The sequence below is a fragment of the Neopelma chrysocephalum genome, unplaced genomic scaffold (genome assembly GCF_003984885.1).
Source record: "Neopelma chrysocephalum unplaced genomic scaffold, ASM398488v2 Primary Assembly neopelma1_97017, whole genome shotgun sequence".
Classification (NCBI taxonomy): Eukaryota; Metazoa; Chordata; class Aves; order Passeriformes; family Pipridae; genus Neopelma; species Neopelma chrysocephalum.
The window spans coordinates 3,698,574-3,723,119 of NW_020925659.1; the positions used below are offsets into that span (position 1 = coordinate 3,698,574).

General features: G+C 36.8%; 1 protein-coding gene across 1 annotated transcript in view; it reads right to left on the reverse strand.

Moving 5' to 3' along the window:
- ADAMTS19 (ADAM metallopeptidase with thrombospondin type 1 motif 19) overlaps positions 1–24,546 on the reverse strand; it is a 138,070-nt gene that overhangs the window by 112,816 nt on the left and 708 nt on the right. The window contains exons 2-3 of the mRNA XM_027671014.1: positions 23,825–24,456; positions 887–1,052 (exon numbers count right to left, since the gene is read on the reverse strand). Coding sequence (XP_027526815.1) covers positions 887–1,052; positions 23,825–24,456 — 798 coding nt within the window. The remainder of the gene's footprint in view (positions 1–886; positions 1,053–23,824; positions 24,457–24,546) is intronic.

A 24,546-nucleotide genomic window follows, 5' to 3' on the forward strand; every position in this document is an offset into this window, starting at 1 on the left:
TCCAGCTCCCTACTCATGTCAGTTACCTCTGCCATTTCTTTCAATTTGTCAGTATCTCAGTTACACGTGAAAAACATGCCTACAAATGTGCACTCATTCTGGTTTATTTCCTGGAGAAAAACAAATTCTGACAACAACATCAGAAACACCCAGAGCTCATGCTGAGGTCAAAACACTGAGATGCCCTCTGGCCTTTGAAGAAGGTGAGCTGATGATGAAGCAGGAACAACAGAATGTCATCTTTCACAAAAGTCAGTTTTACTTCTCCATTGAAGACTATTAAGTCATCACTATGTGCCAAATTTTTGTTGAAACCCTTCTACTTCAACAGCTTCTTCTAGCTGTCATTGACAAAGATGCATTAGGATTGTTTCATACAGGTCTTCTAAGTGTCAATCATAGAACCAGAACACTTATAAAAATCATTTCAATTCAGTGTCAGACACATTTGAAAGGTCAAGACTTATTATTAACCAAAACCAGGAAGAACTCTTCAACACACTCCAGTCTTTTAGAACAGAAAATTAAGTAGAAGCCTTGCATGCAGCGAGTAATTAAGCAACTATGAAGATGAAGAGGGAAAAAAAAGTATATTGCAATTATTAAGTTGAAGGAGAAAAATGACCCAAAGAGTTCTACTTTCATACACAAATGGAAATTAAGAAGCAATGTCTATTCCTCAGTGGACAGTTCCCTCTTCCAACAAGTAAAATTGCAGCCTCAGTTTGCCCACCTCAAAGTTCACCACAAGGTACTGTTACGAGAAAGATTAGATATGCTTTTGTTGTTTGCTTTTTTGGTTTGTTTTTTTTTTTTTAACCAGCATCTACTTATCTTAAAAACACATTTGCCGCGTTAGAACTTTTCAGTGCAATCCGTGTGTTACCTGTAACCACGCCACAGTACTGGTTCTGAGGAGCTGGCTTTTCGGTGACTTTCTCCTCTACAGACCTTTTCCGCCTGTACACCCTGTGTGCGTGACCCGTCACAGCCAAAGTGCGATTGAGTGGCTCAATAAATATGAAGTCCTCATTAATCTGTATAAACCCCATCTGCAAAAGAAAACAAAAGGGACACACAAGACTTTACTTGAAGTTGTGCACGGTCCTGCAGAAGAAAAAAAAAAAACCAAACACAAAACTCCCGTTTAAGAAAACGCTTTGTTTTAGTAACCTTATGAGTAAAGTGACTACCTTTGTATTTTACAAGCTTTCTACTTAGAAGAACTAGAATAACTTTCATTTATTTCAACTAAATCTGGGTGGGTGGGTGGCTACACGCCAGTAGCATATGCACAGTAAAAGATACGGAATGTTAAAAGTTTGGTTTAGGAGACCCAGGAGGTCATTTAAATACATACAGCATTTGCAGGAAAGTCTATACACTGGTTTTATTATTCAGTGTATTGTCACATTTTTAGATAACTATATTTAATGAAATAACAGGAACAATTTAAGGCTTAAGAATACATCACGAACAAATGTGAAGATGGAAAAGACATCTTGTGGCACTCCTTTTACACTTAGTCAAATTTAAAACAAAAAAACCCAATCCAAACCTATTAAAAAAGGCAGCAATCCCTCCTTAGCTGCCAGTAGTTACACCAGAAAAATATTTTAATAGTCACTTACTTGTTTAGCTCCTCCCCATCCCAAAATATTTATACACACAAACATACATGAAAAGTTAAAACACCAGATGCATATTTAATATTAAAAGAGTGTGGCCAAAGTTAAAAAAATACTATAAAACATATTTATACAAATACCATACAAATCTAACTCAACTCAAATTGTTAAGCTGCCAACACACACAAGTTCCTATCAAGAGTAAAGTGAGAGGCAGAAAGATTTTGGGGACGTTTTTTCCCACATCAGCAAGAGTGACAGTTACCTTACTTATTTTCTAAAATTAAAAAACCTATTTAACTGTTTTGTTACAGAAAGAAAACAAGGTGAAACATCTGGTTAAGAGAAGCAAAAAGTTCTTCTCTATGTTTCTATGTCGCATCAATGGAGAGAAACAGAAAACAATTTTTTTTCTTCTGGAATTATGTAGGTGCCATTATCACATTGGATATCCTGCCTGACATATGGATAAATCATCCAAAAAGTATTCTGACCCAAGCAAGAAAACAAACTCAAATTTCATATGTGGTACAAAATACAATTTCCTTCAAGCATAGGTGGGCATTACTTTAAAAAGAAAAAAATCCAATAAAATCTTTCTGCACAATCATATGAAATAAATGTGAATACATGTATTTAATTTTTCAATCAGCTACACTAGTTACGGAATGCTGAACAGATATTGAAAGGTCATCACTAACACTGTACACAAACATAAAATATTTGGGGTTTTGGCTGTTCCTTTTCCTTTTTGCACTTGCTTTTTTAGGTTCAGTTCATCATGAGCTTTAAATGTTACACATTAGAAGATTAGCTAGTTATGTATCACTAAGTACTTTCTGTACACCTGTACTTCTATGCATCTGGAAAAATGTTATTTTTACATAACAATTAACTTTTCTAATATAAATTATGAGTGAAATTAATTTTTATTTAAAAGGATAGTTCTCAAATACTAGTAAAATGCATAGACTACTTTTCATTTGATTTTTATGTCTAATGCTGAATTTCACTCAGGCATAGATTATTTTATTTTTTTAAAAGAATTATTTAGACTATGAAAGATGTTGATAAACTCTGGATATAGAACAGGAGCAGCAGTCCATTAGGTGGTGCTGCAAGTTTCCCTGTCCACCAACCAAAAGCAAGGCCTTAGTCCCCCTTACACAAAGACTCAGTCGTAGAACGTTTGACATATTTCTTCTGTCTTCATTCTCTTTGCTGCAAATTGAAACCAGGGCTTTGAGATTATGTTCTTCAGACTGCCAACTGAAAAGCTGTGCTATGACCACTGACATTTAATGTTTTCTTTCAGCTCCTCGCATAAACCTGAAGTTTAACTCAATGGTTGAGAAATCAAAAAAAATATCGCCAGTTTCCTGAGTCAGAAGTCAAAAAACAGTGATGTAAAGTTATATGTATGCAAATGGGTAATTTTCAGACAAATCTGGGTAACCAAATAATCTCTGTTATCATTCTGACTGTTTTTGAAAAAAAAAAAAAGGGCTATTTCTCCATCTGTTGGATGATTTCACAACTAGAAAAGGGAAGATGAAGCTGTATCCTTGCCAATCATACCCTTCTTTTTCCATAATCACTAGAAGTGGAGTTAAGGAGATCTTCTACCATGGAAGTAAACACAGAAAGTGGAGAAAATCAAAGCCGTGCATTAAAGCACCACAGTTTCAATACGTTTTCAGACACTGAATGCCAGGGCCAATTGCAGCCTTTAGACAATTCCAATGGCAAAAGTTCCATGCCATGAAAACGCACAGCAAAACAAAGATTAAAAAAATGTAAAAATAAAACCCCCTAATATGTATCTGGGGTACAACTCTGAGTTCTGAGGAATTAACCCATCTTTCACCAGTTTCATCTGAGGAAGTACCACTCCTCGCAGCTGCAACTGAAAACCCTACCAGGATGCTGGAACTTATCTCATGCAAAGGTAACGTAATATGCCATTTTCACGTATGTTACCTGAAAAAAATTAAGCAAACTTAAATGTAGTACACACATTTCAGTAGACTTCAAGCCCAGCACAGTCTCATTTGGCAACAAAATCCTCAGATTTTCTAAGTAAGGATGAACCAGGTACTTGCTCTGCATTTTATTTACTTTGTGCAGTAAAGAGACACTATAAGATCAGGGCAAACTTCATCAAATGATGAGGAAATAAAACTTGACCTATAGAAAATTAATTTACTGGCAAATTAAAACAGACTTGGATAGTAGAAAACAAAGAGAAATGAAAACATCTTCCCCCAGTACCCTGAGTGGCACAGGGTGGGTGGAGAGCAGGGGGTATGGCCAGCTGTAATAGTTTCAGTTTAGGACTTCCTGCAGTCAACTCCCCATTGCCTCATGAAGCAAATGCACACAAGGACAGGCTGTACAAGACTGTATTTCTTCATGCTCAGGTAAGTATCAATATGAAAAAAGTGTATGGGTATCAGATGCAGAAAATGTACGTATCATTTAAAACACATATTACAACCATCAGCACCAAAATATGAATGTCATCTGCAGTATAACAATGAAAGGCCTCTTCAATGTACCACGCAAAAAAACCCAACTCTTGTTTACAAGTTCAGTATTTATTTATTTTGAAACATAATCTCATAATAGACTTGGTATTATTTGTCAAACGTCACGGAACCGAAGATTTGTTTCTGAGTACAGAAGCAAAATCTTTAATTTGTATATCAGTATCCCTCTCTGAAGAATGTCTTCTTCCATTATTTTACAAGTCCAGATTAAATTTAGTATCATGATTCTAACAATGCTTTCAGAACCTGACTCCAGTTGAAACACAACAAAAACAGAAGTCTTCAGCTCATACTAATGTGAATAATAAAGCAAGCTCACAAGTTTACAAACTGTGTAAATAAGTCTAAGAACTTCACACGCTCTTATTATTCAAACACACTACTGCTTCCCATCTTTAAGAACCTCCATTGCTGAAGGCTGAAGAAATATGTCATAAGTGCCAGCAACTTCTGTCTTCAGTTAACTGCATTTCACGGCTCTGCACATCATATACGCCATGCTTCTCCTAAAGGTTTTCTCCACCTGCCTGCTCACTCCACTCTGCTGCACAGAGTTGGGAGACATCAACGCAGGAAGAAAGTCAGTGTTATCACTGTTGACTGGCTTTCAGTTGCCGACAAAGCATTCAATCCAATCCTTTCTGGGATCCGTTTTAATGGTAGGTCTGTGCCTTAAGAAAGTTCACATGCATGCACAATGCTATACCTTATAGCACTGACAGTGGAAAACCACTCAGACTCTTATGCAGAGACCACTGGGATAAAATCAGGCATTCAGGTACTAGTCCCCAAATTTGAGATCTGAAGAAACAATTTTTCCATGGCTTTTAAATCCTTCCACGCTCCTGTACTTCCAGTCTGGTTTAAGACACACTACTCTGAATCCTTAGAGAAATCCTTCTCTGTAGGATGCTGCTCTCATGTTTAAGCTCATGACCACTGTTAGCAAAAGCTGATGTTGCACATACAAAAGGATTTCTTCATTTTTTTTAGATACAAATCAAGTAGAACAATGAAGCGTCCAAAATTGAGATGGGTCTGCATATTCTGACACATTTCAACATATGCCACCATTCAAATAACCTTACTCAACTGAGAACAATCTCTCAAGACGATAGCGGAGAGTGAAGTGTAAGCTGATCACAGAAAGGACACAAACCCAAAGGAATCAGATTTCTTGAAAAGAAAATAAAGTAACAGAGACTAATGGATAAAGAAACTACAGATATCGGGTCCATGGACAGGGTCTGTGATTTTTTTACCCCTCAAACTACCATCAGCCAAACCCCTAAGATGTTTGGCACTTCCTATAGATTCCAAATTTTCTCTTTCCTAGCCAGAAATAAAATATTTCCTTTTTTAATATCTAAATCTCTCTCTGTAAACACATTAATTGAAATTACTGCTGTATTGAGTGCAAGAGCTGGTTAAATTGCCAATATTCTAATATTTGCTATGATTTTTAAACTGTCTTCACAGTGCAGGATGATATCAATACAAAGAATAGTCTACCTAAGAAGTAACCACAAACAGTCATTGACTACCACCACAATGAAAATATTTTAATAATTTTATGTGTGCAAGGAATTATTTCATTACACAAGTTTGCAATCTATCACAGTTATTTCACTTATTAGCCCTTGATTTTAAAATCACTTTAAACAACATATAACTGTATACTCTGAAGACTAGCAGTGAACATTCCCTGATACCATTTTAAGACATATATTTTATATGAGGAGTTGCAACAAGATACAGTATTCCTCAATCCCTTTTCTTTTTTTCATAAAAATACTGTGGAAATCTATTAATCCTACTTCAACTTTTCCCTATTCTTCCTGATTTATGCTTATAAAATAAAAGTTCCAACTGAGAATTAAATCATCTCTCCATTAGAATCCATGTATATTTCTTTATATGAGCAGTTAAGTCATAACTTTAAAGAGAATAATCCAGGATAGCAAGCACCACAATAGCTGCCAAAATACAGCACCAATAGCAACACAAACTTTTGTTCAAGCTTACATTCCATTTTTTTAGCTCTGCAACATGAATGTTACTTTCACTTTTTAAAATCAACTTTACTTAGATAGAGTAGTTTTTCAAGTAGAAATTAAATGCATTTCATTGTGGAGAAAACTTTTCCTTTCATACCTAGATGTGAAAACCTTTTATCTGGACTGTACAGTGTTTCCCACCCAGTGAAGAGCAGCAGAGAAGCAGCAAATTTACCTGGTGGTAAGAATATCTCACCAGCAACACATTGTTCTATAGCCACGTTCCAAACTCACTGCCTACAAGCCTCCCACAATAGTTTCAGGTTCTGAATATCAATTATTCAGTTCTCAGTAATGTGTAGTTTATCTCGTTGAAGACTTGTGTTCTTCCAGTGGTATTTTTACAAAGTACAGCTCAATTGAGAAAAGGTATTTGAGTTTCAGCTGGGAAGCTGGTGTCAGGCTATATTCTCTGCGAGAATCCCACAGCTCTGAAAAAACCTGCTCACCCAAATGGTCCCAAATAGTGCTGAACTTTTTCACTGAGAAGCTCACATTTCTTTCCCTGCATAAAAATCTGAGATCAGAAGGTAAACCTCTATGATTAGAATATCTATCTTTAAACTGCAGACTGCACTTCTAAGATATAAAAGACACATAAATTCTACACAGCTTATTTGCACACTGCCCACTTACAGAGTACAAACAGTGTAAATTACCTGACTAGTTTTTCACATTTGGGATGTACTTTTAATATATGCAAAAGGCATTTGCAGAAATGTCTCAGTTGTGTTGAATGTATTCTTTGTAATGGTCTTAGATTTTATTGGACGTTAGACAAAAATGCTGCATTACAATAAGAAGTTCACAGCTTATAATGATCAATACTCATACCTCCAAGATAAAGAGTCAAAAGTCAGAATTGTTATAGGGAAAGTTCTCATGTACATCTGAAACAATTAACTATCAAGTTGCAACCTGTCTGCACAGCTGCAATACAGTGTCTTTAAAGGTAAAGGATGCATTTCACACACTTACCTTAAGGTGATAAACAAAAACCCCACAGACATTATGAAAGTAACATAAGCATAGATAGTTTGACCTATGATTTCCCAAGCATGTCAAAAGAGCTTTTCAATGCTTACAGGTAAAATTCTCATTGATAACACTAAGCTTTAAAGTGTTTCAATTAATTCTATCTTTAAAGAAAGGAAGAAAAAAGCTGCAAAGGCAGATATATCAACAAAGGTCTATGTCAAAAATCTACATGTATCACTACAATGTTCTAATCTCCTTATTCCTGTTTGACATCTGTTTTTTGTTTCAGCATTGTCACTTTTATCACAGGTCCCATGGTATCTGGGTTTACCATAAAAGCTCTCATCTCTTTTGCTTTCTTCCGGAGTTTTCTAAATCCACAACAATCCATGCCAAAGATGAAAAGCTGAAATATTCCCCATGATACAATACATGATCATAATAATAAATGTGCAATGGTGATATCTGATTTATATTTCATGGAATTTATACCTAATTGGCTTTAGTCTACATGATCTATAGTTAAGATTCCTTTTAATGAAGATATTACCTAAAATATGCTATGAACTGGTACACAATTCACAAGGGTAAACAAAAGAGTACAAACCCCTTTTTTCTTAAAGACTAACACAAATTTCAGAGCAAGTACAAATTCCCTAGTTTCCAGCAGAGTATACCCATCTTTCATGGTCATCATTTTAAGGAGATAGTGGGGTTTTATGAATAATAACATTAAAATGCTGAAGTAGTTATTACACTCACCGCACTCCTCACCCTCTGAAAAATCCACATAGATGCAGGAAAATATTTATGTTGTTACTCAGCAGCACTCGCTATGCTACTCACCATTAAACAGGTGTTCACTACACACAAAATGAAACTGCAAATAAAAACAATAAAATCTATCAATTCTAAACTCTCTCGTTTATTTTCAGTTCCTTTTTCAGACAAAAGCAAAAACGTGCTTCCTAATTGTTTTAAAGTCAGTATTCAGTCATTGCTATCAGCAGTGAAACTCGTGAATCAGACACAAGTCCCTCAGCTTTCTGTGAGGTGTAACAGGCTGGTCATCAGGTTACAGTGACCACCTCTTCAAATGCCAGCTACTCTGTTCTTATTAGAAATACTCACTGGCTGTAGATTCTTGCAACCTATACTGTCCCATCACTCACAGAGTCCCCTGGTTCAGCTTGTGCCACTATGTTCAGAAATATTAGTGCATTTTCAACTACTGTGTATTTGACCTTTAACCTCCAGAAGAATTTAGTAGAACTGATAAACCAGTTGCAAAGTGCTGAAATTACGTGTTCAAACCCCCTTTCCTTTTCCCATGCCCAGGAAGCTCTTGCCTGGGTTCCAGCTGATTAAACTGTGGGTCAAAGGATCAAAAACTCCTGAACTTAGGAAGGATTTGTAACGAAGTAAAACACACCCCAACACAACAAAAAGCTGTGTATTCTATAAAAGGATAAAAAAACTCAGCAGGAAAAGACCACCTGCTAACAAGTGAATCATTTGGACTTCATCAGTGCTGATTGGAGCACTTGGTATTAACACAGGCCACACATATTATTCAGAACAAAGGACACTGTCTTGATGGAAGCACCAGCTGAGGGAACAGTTGCTTTTTCCTCCAGTGACTTACCTAGCACAATGGATTTTCAGCTTTCTTATTACTGTCTCAAAGTCATATAAAGCCATTTAATCTTCTTATTCTAGATAGGAAATCAAACATTTTAAAGGAAATTTATACATCACCTGTAAAATTGTAGGTTTGCTTATAAATGTCACTTCAATATTGAAACAGACTCAGCTAAACTCAACTTGCTAAGTCAACCTTTAGGTCATATGCAGCATGTATTATTGCATTATTTTCACTATACCACCTAATTTTGTCACTGCTTAAGTCCTATAGTATTGAAAAAAATGACGAAGAATAAGGAAATCTAGAACAGACAATGCAAATTACCTCTGTATTTTAGATGTCTTAGATCCACAGATCAAGTCCAGTCTTCTATGCATTCAAGATTTTGTAAAATAGAGGCTTTCTTACACTTGCCCTTGTAACACAAATCCTTCGTCAGACTACATTTCTTTTTAATGTATTCCCTGCTACTGTATAATTAAAATAGTGTCAACAGAATTGCTGCTGTATTATTTTACTATTCTTAATTGAAATATTTCATATTTTTTATCTTCTAACACTTGGAAATCTCTCCAATTTTCTGACTTTATTGATTCATGGTCATTTTTTTTAGATCCATCTGCTCCAGGGTCTACATTGCATTCGTTCTGGGCCAGCTTTCCAGGTTCCTTGATATTCACACCAATGCTTTTATAGAAGGTAATCATACTGTATCACAGTTTCTGCTGTGTGATGATAAACACACCAGCCTTTGACTGTTGCTTAATGAAATAGGCTTTACTACTAATTATCCTTGTAGCCACAATTGAATTCCTCTCTCTGAACATCAGCAAACAGAATTTTTACTGGAACTCTTTGTCTGTCAGATAAATTTCTGAGAGTTGGACTTTGGAGCAGTCGTAGGAAGTTACTTCAAAGGTACCTCTTCCACTGAAAGGCAGCCAGTTTCACATGGAGAATGAAGTCTTAAAGAAGTGGGAAAGCACAGAACAGTAAAACATGTCATAGGACCACTACATATAACACACTTCCTACTCTTTGCTATTTCCAGTTTGTTATTTTACAGTCATTGTTACATCCGACATTCAGTTTTTATAAAACCAACTTTTTCCATCTCAATTTCCTAGATCTAACTAGTTTAACCTGTTAGTCTTTGATGCTACTTACTTTTATTAAGGCATAAGGCATGCAGTATGTTACTAGCTAGATACAGTGGTGAAAATTGCTTCACCTAAGTAATGTGCCAACAAGTTCATTACAACATCACGTATGCTTTCACAGTTTCTCGTAAAAAAACCCGAAAAACTAAGAACGACTTCCCCCCCAAAAAAGAAAACCAAACCAAACCAACCAACCAACCAACCAAAATAAATAAAACCCCCCCAGCAAACTTTAAGAAGTCAACTGAAATTAAACATACGTTGTTCTTTTAACAGATCTACTGCTTCAACAGCACAATGTAAATGGATGGACTCCACTGTACCCTCTTGATGTATTATTTTGGCAGAATGGAGTTTTGATATTAGTATCATGAACAAAGTAGCATCAGTATGACTAGTCACTTTTAAGCAAATTTGTTGATATGAAATAAGCAAAAGAAAGGGCTGGAAAGCCTTAAATGTCTATTTAGTTCAATGACATGAACAGAATTAATAAAATCATAAACTCATAGAATGGTTAAGGTTAGATTATCTTAAAGATAATCTCGTTTCAATCCTCTGTCATGGGTAAAGACACCTTTCACTAGACCAGGTTGCTCAAAGCCCCATCTAACCTGACCTTGAATATTTCCAGGGAAGGGGTATCCCACAACTTCTCTGGGCAACCTGTTCAAGTGCCACATCATCCTCACAGTAAAGAATTTCTCCCTCATTTATGATCTAAATCTACCCTCTTTCACTTTAAAGCCATTCCCCCTTCTCCTCTTACTCCATGTGCTTGTAAAAAGTCCCTCTACAACTCTTTTGTAGGCCTCAATCAGATCAGACATAGAATGTGAAAAGGGAAGACTAATGAGATTGTTATGGAAAAATCATTCAGGATGATGACTCTCAATCTGCTCTGGTCAATATATGCTTAATAACGCAAGATACAGAATTCCAGCCTCTCTGTCTAAAGCCTAAGAAGATCCTGATCTGATTTCACATTGATTTAGATCAATGCCAGTGCTTTGATAGTATATACAAAATTATTTCACATAATCAAGATTCTAAATTTATGCTATGTAGAAAAACTCATTGCATATAGATTTATGTAAAAAAACTAATTTATTTAAAAATAATAAGTAATGAATGGAGCTAGAGATACTAAAGAGAGAAAAACTAGAAGGCAGTGTTTGTGCAAAAGCAACAAATTGGCCACCTAGTTTATTCCTCTTCACTTGCATGAAAAAATAATATTAATAGGAAGTCAACTAAATAAAACTGGAATTTTTCTATTAAAAGAACATAGAAACTTCCTGTACTCACAACTCCAAATGATCGTCTAAAATCAGAAATTATTTCTTCAATGGTCTCTTAGCGTTTTGGCTTTCAGGTTTCATATTTTGATCTGTCCTTATGAGAGATCCAGAATTACTTTTTTTTTTATTTTTATGAGCTCTCATTTTCACGCAGGGTTATGTTTCAAGAAGCTGGAAGAAACAGTAATAAATGGGCCGTGTCTTCAGTTTGGTTCATTAAAAACACAATGATCAGAGCTGCCTGTGATTCAAGCACAGTCTCCAGTGAATGAAAGGAAGTGACTACCATTACAAAAGGAAGCATTAACCAACTACTGAGGCTGCTAAACCAAAGGGGAAAAAAAATTCAAAAATGTCATATGCTTGAGTCCTATGGTCAAAGACCTTCATTTTGTCCCCTGCACAATTCTCCATTAGACATACATTTTATGTGGTTGCATCACTTCAACTCCATTGTTGGTGCAAGCACCAACTGGCGAATGAATGAAAATGCTTCTTGTCTGTTACCCTGAAATGTTCTGAAAAGCCTTACGTCATTTTGCTTCAAAAAGTATGCTGGAGCAATATGCTAAGCCAACCACAGATGACTAATACAAGCCAATAAAATAAAATACAATCAAAATGAAAAGCAAGATAAAATTATATTTGAACAAGCACGATACAGCCCTTTATTTGCAGAATTCAAATGAGAACTGACATAAAAATCCATTTTCAAAACGGCCTCTTAACCAGTAAATTGTGTCTATCATGTTTTTCTAACTAAGGCATGATGTTGGCAATCATTTGGTTTTGTTCATCAAGTACACGCTCTATAAAATGGAACATGACCACTGACTTACTGTCAAAAAAAAAAAAATTCACAACCCTAGCCATATCTCCTTTCCACAACAAATACAACAACTTTCTATAAAGTAAGCCAGGATTTTAAAAAAATACTATTCCATAAAACTTAAGTTAAAAATTCTTTACAATGAACTCGTTCAGTGATATTTCAGATCACTTATTACATAACAACATTTCAGTAGCTATTAATACCATCTAAGAAAGTCTCTTTGCACAGCTAAACATGATCAGTTATAGAAAAAGGAACATCTATGGAACCATACCACCTCAGGAAAAAATCCTGGCAATTAAGACTCAGTGCTTGTAAAGACGTTTCTTTATAACATTTTGGTGTAATATGAGTAACTTCAGCAGTTCTTTGGAAAGACTAAAAACCACTTTTTGGGGTATGAATCAAAGTGCTACTACCTTTAACTAATGAAACTTCATTAAATCCATTTCTTCAGTGCAAGCCTTGATTTAATCCCATCAGAATCTGAAATGCTATTTTATGCAGGTAAAAATGTAGTAATACGCAAAGGATGAGCACTAAGCATCCTACACCCAGTCCCATGCAGGAGGTTAAAACAGAAAATATCAGCAACTCTGCCTGTAACCTACTTTAGATAAAACACCTAGAATAGTACGAAAGAGACCAATAAAAGGGATCCAAGTTTAAATTAATTCATCCATGTAAAACACTTAAAATAGTGCATACCAATGAGCTACCATTGTTCAAACCCATGTGCTGTCATGGTAGCCACAGAAGAACATGGCACAGTTCCAAAACCCACCCCTGATTGCCCACAGAGAAATTTAATCTCTGCTAATCCTTATTGAAATATCTACCCACGACTCTATTATTTCGGTTTTCTTCTGAGAGAGGGTCTGAACTGCCTTCATACACTACTTAATTCAAGGCAACACTCCATGAAACTCAGTTTCATTCAACTCTGCAATTTGCCAAAACTACTAACTGTGGAAAACAGTAATTCAAGAAAGGAAAATAAAATATATTTATAGGCACAGAACTACAATTCGACAGATCAAGTCAGTCCATCTGTAAAATGAAGTTATGCTTAGGCTTTTCATATCTCTATCTAGAATTACATGAATCCAAAACAGGCAGCTTTAAGAGAAATAAACAAGACTCTCACAATTCTTTATAACTTCAGATTCACATTGCTTAAAAATATATAGAAGTCATATTCTTCTGTGACTCCATTCTTAACTGAAATTCAGATCTAATTTTTTTCCAAACTATGCAGAGATTTTTGCTTTTAACTTTAAACCTAGATTCTCCTTTCCCTTTTTGAGGGAAAAAATATTAATTTAGCTTTTTTTACACACAGAAACTAAAGTTCTGCTACCCTTATGAGAGAAGGTACAATATCTAATTATTTTTCAAGAACTATTATTTAAACTAAAGGGACAATATAAACCTGGGAGAATTATTTTTTCCTTTACCTTTTTGTTTTCTTGTAGTTAGAGACCTTGATTTTATGTGCATAAGAATACAAACGGTGAGCAGAATGGAGTTTTGATTGAACCAAGTAGCATCAGTATGACTTCACTTTTAAGCAAATTTGTTTATATGAAATAAGCAAAAGATTTTATCACCCAACATGATACACCAAAAAAATGAATTATTTATTTTCATAATTTCCAATGCAAACAATCTAGTATTAGTAGGAAAAAAAACCAAACCCCCCCAAAAAACAAACAAAGAAAAAAACCCAAACAAAAACAAAGGGACACACAAGAAATCTGTTACTGTGCTTCCTTAGATAGGTTACTACAGAAGAAACAGGTGATCAGACAGAAAAAGGGAAACATGCTAGAACTATCAGCCAGAAATTGGAAAAACAAGTTTTTTATATGCCTAGTTGCATCCACTTTAGTCTATAAACCCTCTTCCTCTTTGAATTCCCTCACTCCCTCATGTGTTACTTAACAAATATTTGGGGTGAGGTACATTTATGTCAGAGAGGAACAATACAGATTGGGGATTTCTTAGGCATAAAATCACCTAAGCAACTTCCTGTGTCCTAATTTACAACAAGCTTTTCCATTCTCAGATTTTTCAAATTGCCTAAATTAGAAGAGTTTCATGCATAGCTTATGACAGAAAGAGTTAAGAGAGCTTCAAGCTTAGAGTATTTCTTGAAAAAAAATTGAGCAAGACCGCAATTAAATATTAAGAGAATATGAGTCCCTTATCATGTTCCTTTTATTTGCTGCCTCCCACCTTCAGAAGAAAACCAAAGCACTTCATACATGCCTTGAGGCAGAGTTACATCTGAGTTTTCAGGATCATAATGCAATTGCCAGGCTAATCAGACAAAAAAAAAAAACCCCAAACCAAGACCACTGAGAATTTTAAGCATATCTGAAGCACAGATATAAAAGATGTCATCATTTCTATAAAAGATGGCATTACTATAACGGCTGTAACCATTACTTGGGCACTTCTCCCAGCCAGCACTCCCTGAAGCCCAGAAGGACATAACAGGACATTTACTTTGTACAAAAGCATAAAAAGTTGTCCCCAGCTGAATTAACATCATGTGCGGTAATATCTCTATTTTCCTTAACTTACTGCTATCTAAATAGGCTTGACCTGACTTGACTCAGTTAAACTTCTGACATATAATGAGAACTTAAGGTAGCACAGCTGAGATCATAAAAGAAGCATATGCAATAGCTGGAAGATAATCACACAGAAACTTAATCACTTCACAAGTCAGTTTTGGGCACATTTCTACATTTTTGAATGCAAAACTCATTCAGAAAATAATTCTAACTGAAGTGCTAGTAGACCCAAGAAAAACATTCAACAGCACAGGCTTCCAAAAATTTTACTTCTATTCACTTGCGTGCAGACGTATGTATTATTAGCACCTAATGTTAGGATATTGATTTAGCATTCCAAATCAACTCTTCTACAATTAACACTAGAACTATTCTTCATTCTTTCCCTTCCAAATAATATGGATTCCAAATAATTCCCTTCTTTGCTTATTTATACCATTATTAGAAGCAATAAAAATAAACAAGAAGGCCAGATTGTCCAGGCAATGACAGGTTAACAACAAAAGGCTAACTGAGCTGTTAATGCACAGCAGGTGTAAATCTGATTTTAAAAATAATATAGATGTTCTGGGCTATTGTTTTATATAATTTTGACCAACTACCGCTTGGATACACAATATAACACACACATGTGCTCAGCCTATTTCACACTATTTTCACCTCTTCGCTAATTCTGCTAAACAAGGAAAAAACAACCAACCCTCATGAAGTCACCTGTGAGACATCCACGTGAGCCAAGGAAATACACACGCTCTACAGAAGAACTTCTGCCAACGTCTCATTCTGCCCCAAATCCAAATGGCTTTGCCTCACCCCTTTCTATCCTGGTAGTTCTCGTTATCACCTTCAACATCTGAACACTACCTGCATGTGACTATCGGTTTTTACAGACTCCTCACTGAATATTCTCACCTACCTTAAATCCCACAACTCTCACACCTAATGCTTTCTGTTGTTTCCTCCCTATTTCCCAGCTCCTCCTATTTTGTGGTATCATATCATGGAGATAGTGGACAATGCTCTTTCTTCTCCCCGCCACAATCCATCAATAAGTACCAAAATAATCTCCATTCTTGCAAGGAAACTTTTAAAAAAGAAAGCCAAAGAACGGTGCTTTTAACATTTCTTTCTTTTAAAAATCCTGGTTTATTTGCTCAAGAAACAATTGGCACACAAATAAGATATGTAAATCAGGGACAAAAGTCTTGAGGAAAATGTTAATTCCACTAGATAGTAATGTAGCTGGGAGACACTCAGTGCTCTGTCTTTTCTTCTTAAAGCAGTTAACTTCAAATTAGGGGGTAAAAACTTCACTAATTTAATTAATGAAATTACCCAGTTTTTCTGACTTACCATCTCACTTCTGTATCTTGCAAAATAACCTTGATAATTTTATATTTATTAATTATAATGGGCAAAAATCTCAAGTGATGCACAATAATCTCTTTTTTTTTTTAAATAAAGTCACTTTGGAGATAGTGTATTTCTCAATTATAATTATCACTTGGAAATATATTGCAAAGGAAGTATTTGTACTGAAACTAAGCACTTTAGGAGAACAGCAGGCTATTATTAGCAGGATTGGAATCACAAATCAAACCCGTCTCAGGATGGAGTGACTACATGATTGCAGGATAGCTCTTAGAAGGAGAAAAGAATCATTACCACATGGTCTGAGGCATCTTCGCCCAAAAGCTCACATACCATGCCACAGTGTTTAATATTAGAGGAAACACAGATAGTTATAGTTCAAAGGTAGTTTTGGCCTAAGTCAAAACTGATTTTCTAATTCATATTAATATTTCATATTAATATTACTGTTCCTATGTTTAAAAGACTTATCCTTCTTACGAATTAACAAGAATTCTCAGATATATATAACAAAAATCCAATCAAATGATATCTCATCCACAAAGACAAAGAACAGCAACAGACTGCAGCATCAAAATTCAGGAAGGAAAACAGAAACAAAGAGGTTTTATTCCTTTATCTTTAAACAGATCTTTGTTGTTTTATAGCTCTTAATGACAGTAATCAAACTTTTAAAGGGATGCCATTTCCAGTGGTCCTTTCCTTTATTAAAAGAAAACCCACAAAACCAAAACCAACCAAACAAAAAAACCCACCCAGGCAACCTGGATTTAACAGTTCTGTTTGTAATCAACTTGTTTGTTAATAGTGTTAATAGTGTTCCATTTGTACATATATGCTTGGGTCTTCAGCTGGCCACAGTCACTTTTTGATTTTAAGTTTCTCAGGCTTTTCTACTGTGTATTCAGTTCTCCTTCATTAGATGTTCAAGGTGAGATTTTGATGAAGATATTTGAATGTACCAGAGAGATTACAAACACAGTAGCTAAACTTTTGCTGGAGGCAAAAATGTGGCAGCTGTGCCCGTGCCTAAGTTTGCCAAAGTAACCTCATATTAACATATATTGCTTTATCCTGTCGGAGACCAGATTTCCTACAGGTCTGGCTGCCCTCCTCTCTCCCACCTTCCACTGTGACATAAACCCAGGAGGAACAACCCAGTTCAGATTCAACAGAGACACTGAAAGAAGGCATTCTCCCAGGAGCACCTCCACATTTCATTGGTTCTTCTACCTAAAGCAGAGGTGGGAAGCACGAATTTCATTCCAATGCTTTATTTTCCCAGGGATGCTTGGTTTCGGGTTTGTTTTTTTGGTTTTTTTTTTCTTTGTTTTGTTTTCTTTTTGTTGTTGCTGTTTTTGTTTCTGGGAAAAAAAACAACAATGACAAAAACACCAACAAATAAACAAACAAACAAAAAAACCCCAAAGCTACCACTTTCATAAAGGAGCAAAGCTGCTTTCTGTTCTGACATTTCCACTCATGCCCCACCTTACCCATCTATTTCTACTGAGGACAAATTTTATAGTCCCCATTTCAAGATGTTCAAAACACAAGTAAAGCATAAGTTAAAGTCAACAAATCAAATTTTGTTGAACCTGTGACCTCTCAGAGTGGGATACTCACAGAGTGCTCTCACTCACACATTTATTTCTGTCCCTCTCAGCAAAGTTTTATTTCTTTAACAAACTTGTAATGCAAGAGTAGGCAGACTGTTTGTATTTGTCCTCCCCTTCTTGTCTTGGGTGTATAGAAGGAGAGAGCACGTACTTAATTTCGTCCTGGCAGCCTGAAAGGATAATCCTATTCAATTTTATAATCCTCCTCCTGCAATGTCAAACTTTAGCCTGTATGTATCAAATGGACCATAAAGATTGCTAACAGCCTCTTTTCTTTCCCTTTTTACAAAAAATTGCTAGTGATCTCTGTCTTCTAATGCTTACCACCAGCACAAAAGAAGCTGTAATTGTATCAAATTTCTTTTGGAAAAGCATCTGGTGTGGAAGTTACTCAATACCCATGTGTAACTGCAACATCACTGAAGTGGGGAGGTAGAGGCATTATATTTGGTTGACAAAAGGCTTAGTATTTAACCCATTGCATATTGGTACTGTATGATTCAGGATGTGTAACGGGGAAGTCACTCCCCAGCTTGATCAAAGCAAGAAGTCTGTCTAAGAAGTCTCAGAGCCTTACCCCAAGAGCTCACAATCTCTAATAGCACAGCTTCCCAGAGCAATGTATGAAGTCCACGAGTTGCTTCTGACCACCTGCTCCCAGAGCCCGACAAAAGCAGGGGGTACTCACAAAGGCAAGATTTTAGCCTGCACGCCCACTGCACAGCAAATAGACTCTCTACTCACACCAAACGCAAACTGTCTATTCATCCTCAATCCATCTGACCCTACACCAGGAAAGGAATTGCAGCAGGTTAAGTATTGCACTGTCACTGAAAGAAGGTGTATAACCGAAGGGTTGTACTACCGAAAGGCAGAAGTTCAGTAGAGCTCTCCAAAACTGTCCAAGCTGTCCAAAAATTCACGCACACTTGCCATATCAGGCACTACTCTCACTGCAGGAAGTGTAATTAAGAATTATATTCATTGGGATTTTTCTTATATAAAAATGTTGAAACAGTGTGGCTAAAATCCCTCCCCAGGAGAAAAGATGTCAAAACATATATTCAGCCTTTTCTCAGGCTGAATCCTATCCTCAAAAGCGACTCTGTGAAGAATTTAAGGAAAACTGAAACTTTTAAATTGATTTTATTACTGTTATGTGTCCTCAATTGAAGGGTCATATGAATTTAGAACATCCTAAAAAATCTAAAGTATTTTGGATCCATCCTGTGTCATTCCATTACTATTAGTTAATGACACTAATCTTCAAAACACAGTTTGTGTCAGAAGCAAATAAAATAATACATTTCCTGTAGTGGTGCTTCAGGAAATCTCAAATCTTACTGAAGTGCTATACAACCTTTCCATTAGCCAAAGAAGGCACATAGGTTTTTAATATCCTAATTTACTTCTGTTCTATAGTAAAAGTAGGACGTTACCACCAGAAATATTTGTTGAAATGTTGTTTTCCAATGATATTTGACACGTTTGCATGACACAGAACAACTGTCTCCATTTTTTTGCTGATGCTAGCAGCATTGCTTCAGATAGGGCTCTTTAGGTGAAGTATTTGTCTATAATCTATTGATCAGCTTTTTAAATACCTACTTGTTAATGGCAATGAGGCACCATACACATCTCTAGAGAGACCTTTTCCCTGGATCAGATTAGAGACGTTTCAAGACTTGTTCCTACCCAAGTGACTATAGAAATGCACATTAATTTCAATTGCAAATTGTATTTGACACTGACTTGTTGGGTATTTAGAAAACTATAAATATGCTATTGACTGATTTACATTTTTAAGATCCAGTGAAAATCGGTCTAATTTCAACACTTCTCTCTAGTAAATTAACACAAATGGCAATGCTGCCTTTTTTAGGCAGAACTCCAGAGATGTTCTGTTAGAAAATGTGCTAAGCACTGAGATGAACAGCACAACTGGATGAAGCTGTGTTGTCCTGTCCATCCTCTCTGCATACATTTGCTCCTCTTTGCACTTCTTGAAACTCTAAACATACCCCATTGCTTTAGAAATAAAAAGCCATTCAAATTGTTTCCCTACCTAGCTGTTCTCTACTTATTAGACTGCTTCGGTTAAAAGAAAAAGAAACATTGTGAAAACCCTGCCTGACAGTACATAACCATACAGTACTACCTAAGCAATTCAGTAGCGAGAAAAAATTACATTAATACCTCTCTTTCTGAAATGAAATCAGTAGGTGATAAAGCACACATCTGCCATGTTTACAGCAGTCTTCGGAAAAAGCAGTGAGGCTACTTTAACTTTCATTCTAATAATAGATGAAAAACCAGTAGTCAGATTTCCTAATTACAAGTCCACAGTAAGCTTCTCCTATAGGACGCTATAAAAAAAAATTACCAGTTATACATATTACCAGCCACAAACAATACTGTTCAATAACGTTTTATATTTTTTTTCCTTATTTCAAATATTATATCCAAACACAAGCCGGCAGAGGAAACAACGATTTAAATAATTAATAGTCCTGCTCAGTCTCACTGTCACCATCAGGACTGTTTGCATCCTGGTATTTGGCTAACCATGAACAACAAGGAGGCAGTCAGCATACAGATGGGAGGACCCTTGGAAACCTCTCCTTATTAATCTTCCTAGAGCACCAGTGCAGAATCCCCAAATGTACTCAGAGCAAATCCCACTGAGCTTCAAAAAAGATGTAAGAATCCACAAGCATTTTACCAAGGAGTTGGATAGGGCTGTCACCACTGAACACCTGAGCTCTGAGATGGCAGCAAGGTCAGAATGATGGAGTTCCTATACAGTCCATGCATAGCTCCAGTTTTTAGTTTCATTAGCAAATATCCATTGAGTTATGTTTCCTTCATTTTTCAAGGTAAGTTGCCAAAAGAAGACAATGCTTGCAGTCAGGGTATGGTTAGTAATTATGTAGGAGCACAGCTCCCATTTTTCATTTGCATTTTCGCATGATTTACGTGGTATGTTATGAACCCCATCATTATCACCCCTCCATACTGGCTTTGGACGAACAGCTTGAGAAAAAACAAATTACTGAAGCTCTCAAGAATTGAAATAAATGTGGGGAAGCTTTAACGTTGTGCTGTATGTTACATGCTTTACCATAACATAACCAGTGAAATATTCAAAAAAGCATCTCAATCTCATTTCAAGGGGATAAGGTGCCTAACATCTGCAAAAATATTCCTCAGTACTTCTGTGTATAGAATTATCAGTTAAGACTTCTACAGAGACAATTTTTTCAATTTCCTTACTATCACTGTCATGTCAGGTCTCTGTGCCTTGAGAGGCTGGAACAGACACCAGCATCCTGTGAGGATGGTACAACAATTTCATCCAAGGCCCTTTTTTCATTTACTGAAGATGCAGTAGTTTTTCACAAAACTAGCCCTACAGCAACAGCCATACATCTGTACTGCCATGTATGACCCTCCCCTGCACTTGATGGCCAAACCACTACACTTCTTCATGCTTCCTCCTGTGTGGCAAAGTCACTATTGTCGGTCAGACTACACTTAATTTTCTTGGTGGGTAAAGAGATTCACTAAAAGAGCAGAATTGCGGAATCTAAGCTGCATTTTAGCCCATTTGCTTGACTTTCCCAAGTGTATGCAGCTTAGTAATTCTAACCCAAAGTCTGCAAGGCTTTGATATGAGAGTACATCTAAGACATTCATAACTTATCTTCTCCGAAATGTCATTATATTTAAAATGAAAAAATAAATTCTAATTGAGGTAGCTACAATAAAATATTTTTAGGTTCAAGTTTCAGTGAATTTTTACATCTTAAAAAAGAAAATGTAGTTTGAAATACTGCCTGGCTCTATTTGCAGGGCAAGGCCTAGATGAAACAGGGTAGAATATGCAATTCATGTTACGATGTTTTTTCAATATTCTTGGAAATTCAGCAACTTACATATGTAATACAGTCCAAGCAATGTCTGAATAAAGAATGACAAATAGCTTAGTACTTGTTATGACAACTTTGACATAATAGCACTGTGCAATTTCTTTAACTGTGTCTGATGCAGCAACACTCTCAAGAAGAACAGCTGTTTAACTATTTCACCACAAACAAGACTGTGCAGTTGAGGATCATGACAACACCAGTCAACGTAAAAAAACCAGTTTCCAATTTTATTTGAGATACACAGAACACTTTATGTTCCAGCTGCAGTTTTCTGGATGGGGAAACATGATCTGGGCACGCGCATGCTTAGATGGCCAGAGGGTTGGGAGCAAGCTGGTGCTCCTAATAAAGTCTAACGGAATCAAAAATTATTAATGGGACTCTTAAGAAACCGTAGTCTATTTAAACAGTGAATTTCAATTTATATAACAAATCAGAGAAACTATGCAATGATGTACATCGCTTTTGAGCAGACATTTGTGACAATTATCTCCAACAATTTTTTTGCAGAGATTTTTCTCTGACTTAATTTTACCCAAACACAATGCAGAAGGAAGTAAAATTCTAAAAATAACGAAGAGTACAGAAGTCAAATGCTTTTCCATAACACAAAATCTTTTACCTGATTGCTTTCAAACAAACCGACGGTTGACTTTCAGTGTTTTTCTCCACAATTAATTCTGCTACCAGGCTTCGGAAAATCTGACAAAATGTCAATAATTAGATGCCAACCACTTAGAGTTGTGTGAAACTTGGCGGTTTCACTTTGCAGGAGTGCAGGCAAATATTTTATTTGGTGTCAATCCACATATGTTCCCTCTCCACTACTTTCTGTTTGTGTTTTGACGTTTGAATACGTTCAAACAGGCAAATGAATAGGCAGTCAAAATTTCCACATTTTACCTGGTTTCACTTCATGGCCATACAAATAAAAAGCAGGCAGCCGTATCTTCATGAATCAACAATGAAACAAGTCAGATGTTCAAATTCAGAAAGAAATACAAGAAAATATCTGTCATGTGATTGTGGTGATTTACAACCGTCTAGTCACCCAAAAAAACCAGGATCATGATGATGCTAACTCTTCCTAGTGCCATTACTGTTTGTATTCTATACTCTGTTAAGCGCTGCAGGCGCATGCATTTATGATGCTATATAAAGGCCCCAAATGAGAATAATAGTAGCAATAATAATAGGTTTTGGTTTAAATCCTGCCAGCATTTTACATCATCACAGCTGCTTTCTACTCTTTCCATCCATCCCCAAGTATCTTAGGATTGCAGCTCACTGGATCACCACTGCTGTTGTCAGTGTGCCCAGTTCTGGTCTTTATCTGGCAAAAATCATGACTGATGCAACAGAAATAACAGCAGGTGAAATTTGTTTTAAATAAGGTAGGTATGCCCCAGTAGTAATAACCATTGATAAGGTCTGACTGTATTAACATTTCTGCTGAGAACATACTCATTGCATTCTTCTATGGAAGAACTGAAAGAAGCCCCAAATCCAAGTAACTACAAGTACCACATGTGAGAAGTTGTGAGTTAGAGAAAAAAAAGGCTAAAGGGATGAGAGAGATGAAAAAAAGGAATAATAAAGTTTAGATAGGAGACATAAAATACTGGTAGAAGTAGGAAAGACAGAACAGTTTGAAAACTGAGATGCAAAAGACAAGGAAGATAACACAGACGAGAAAGATAATCTTAGAATACAGGATGAGAATGAAGAACAAATGGATTACAGATGGACTGGAGAAGACATGACGATATAGGGAATAGAAAGGAGAGTGAGGATGAAGGTAACTAATTACAGACATCCACTGAAGACCAAGATAAAACTACAGATGGAGATGAGAGAAATTTTAAGAAAGAATGGTTTAAGAAGGAAATCCGAAACCAGAAATGTATGGGACTGAGAAACAACAGTGTATCTGGAAATGGGATAAACAATATCAAAAGGATAAAGGCAGAAGGAGGATTTGAGAAAAGTTATGAGTGGGATAACAAAAGTATGAATGGAAAAATCATTAAAATAAGGATAAGTACAGAGGTAGGACCCACAATGACATGAAAGAAAGAAGACCTTAGGAAAGGGACGGGAGTGAAAAGCAAGAGATGAAGCAGACACTTGGATAGAGATGTTGGAGATACCCCTGCATGCAAAGTCATCTTACCAATCCACCACAGGTACTGAAGGAGGCGAAGGAGCCTGGGTAGCGGAGGACAGCACCACTGTAGTAACAAGCTCTCTCAGGTTGTGACTGTGCAGCACTGGGTGGACTTTTGCCCTCACCCCCGAGCCGCTCCTCCACGGCAAAGCCAGGAGCCAGGAAGCGGCTGTCCCTCTTGAGCAGCAGGTAGAGTTCCCGAGCAAAAGCTGGGATCCTCAGCAGCACCTCATCTCCATCCTCTGCAGGAGGTGGTGGTGGAGGGGACGGTGGTGGTGGCAACTGAGAGGCAGCACCAGACCCCTGGGGCAGGGGGGACCAGTGGTAAAACTCCTGAGACTCATACTCATCCTCAGTGTCCTCTTCTTCTGCTGCTTCCCCTACAGCCTGCGCCTGCCCATCCACCGAGGAGGAGACAGAACGCACCTCTCGGGAGCTGCCTGCCACTGGGCTTGGTGTGACAGGGGCACTGAAGGTGCCACTTCGGTTCCCACTGCTGGGGTCGGCGTTGCAGCCCCCACCACCACCACTGCCACCTGTTGGCTCCTGCTGGCCCGGGCTCCACAGCGCCGGGAAGACGATCTCCCACTCTTCAGTTTCTTCCGAAGCATGGAGACCTGCAGGAAAGCCAGCAGATGCTTTAAACGAGTGGAGGACCCAGCAGCACCCAATGCCTGCCAAAAACCTACCCTATGCCCCCCACAACACACTTCTTCTGACTCCCAGAC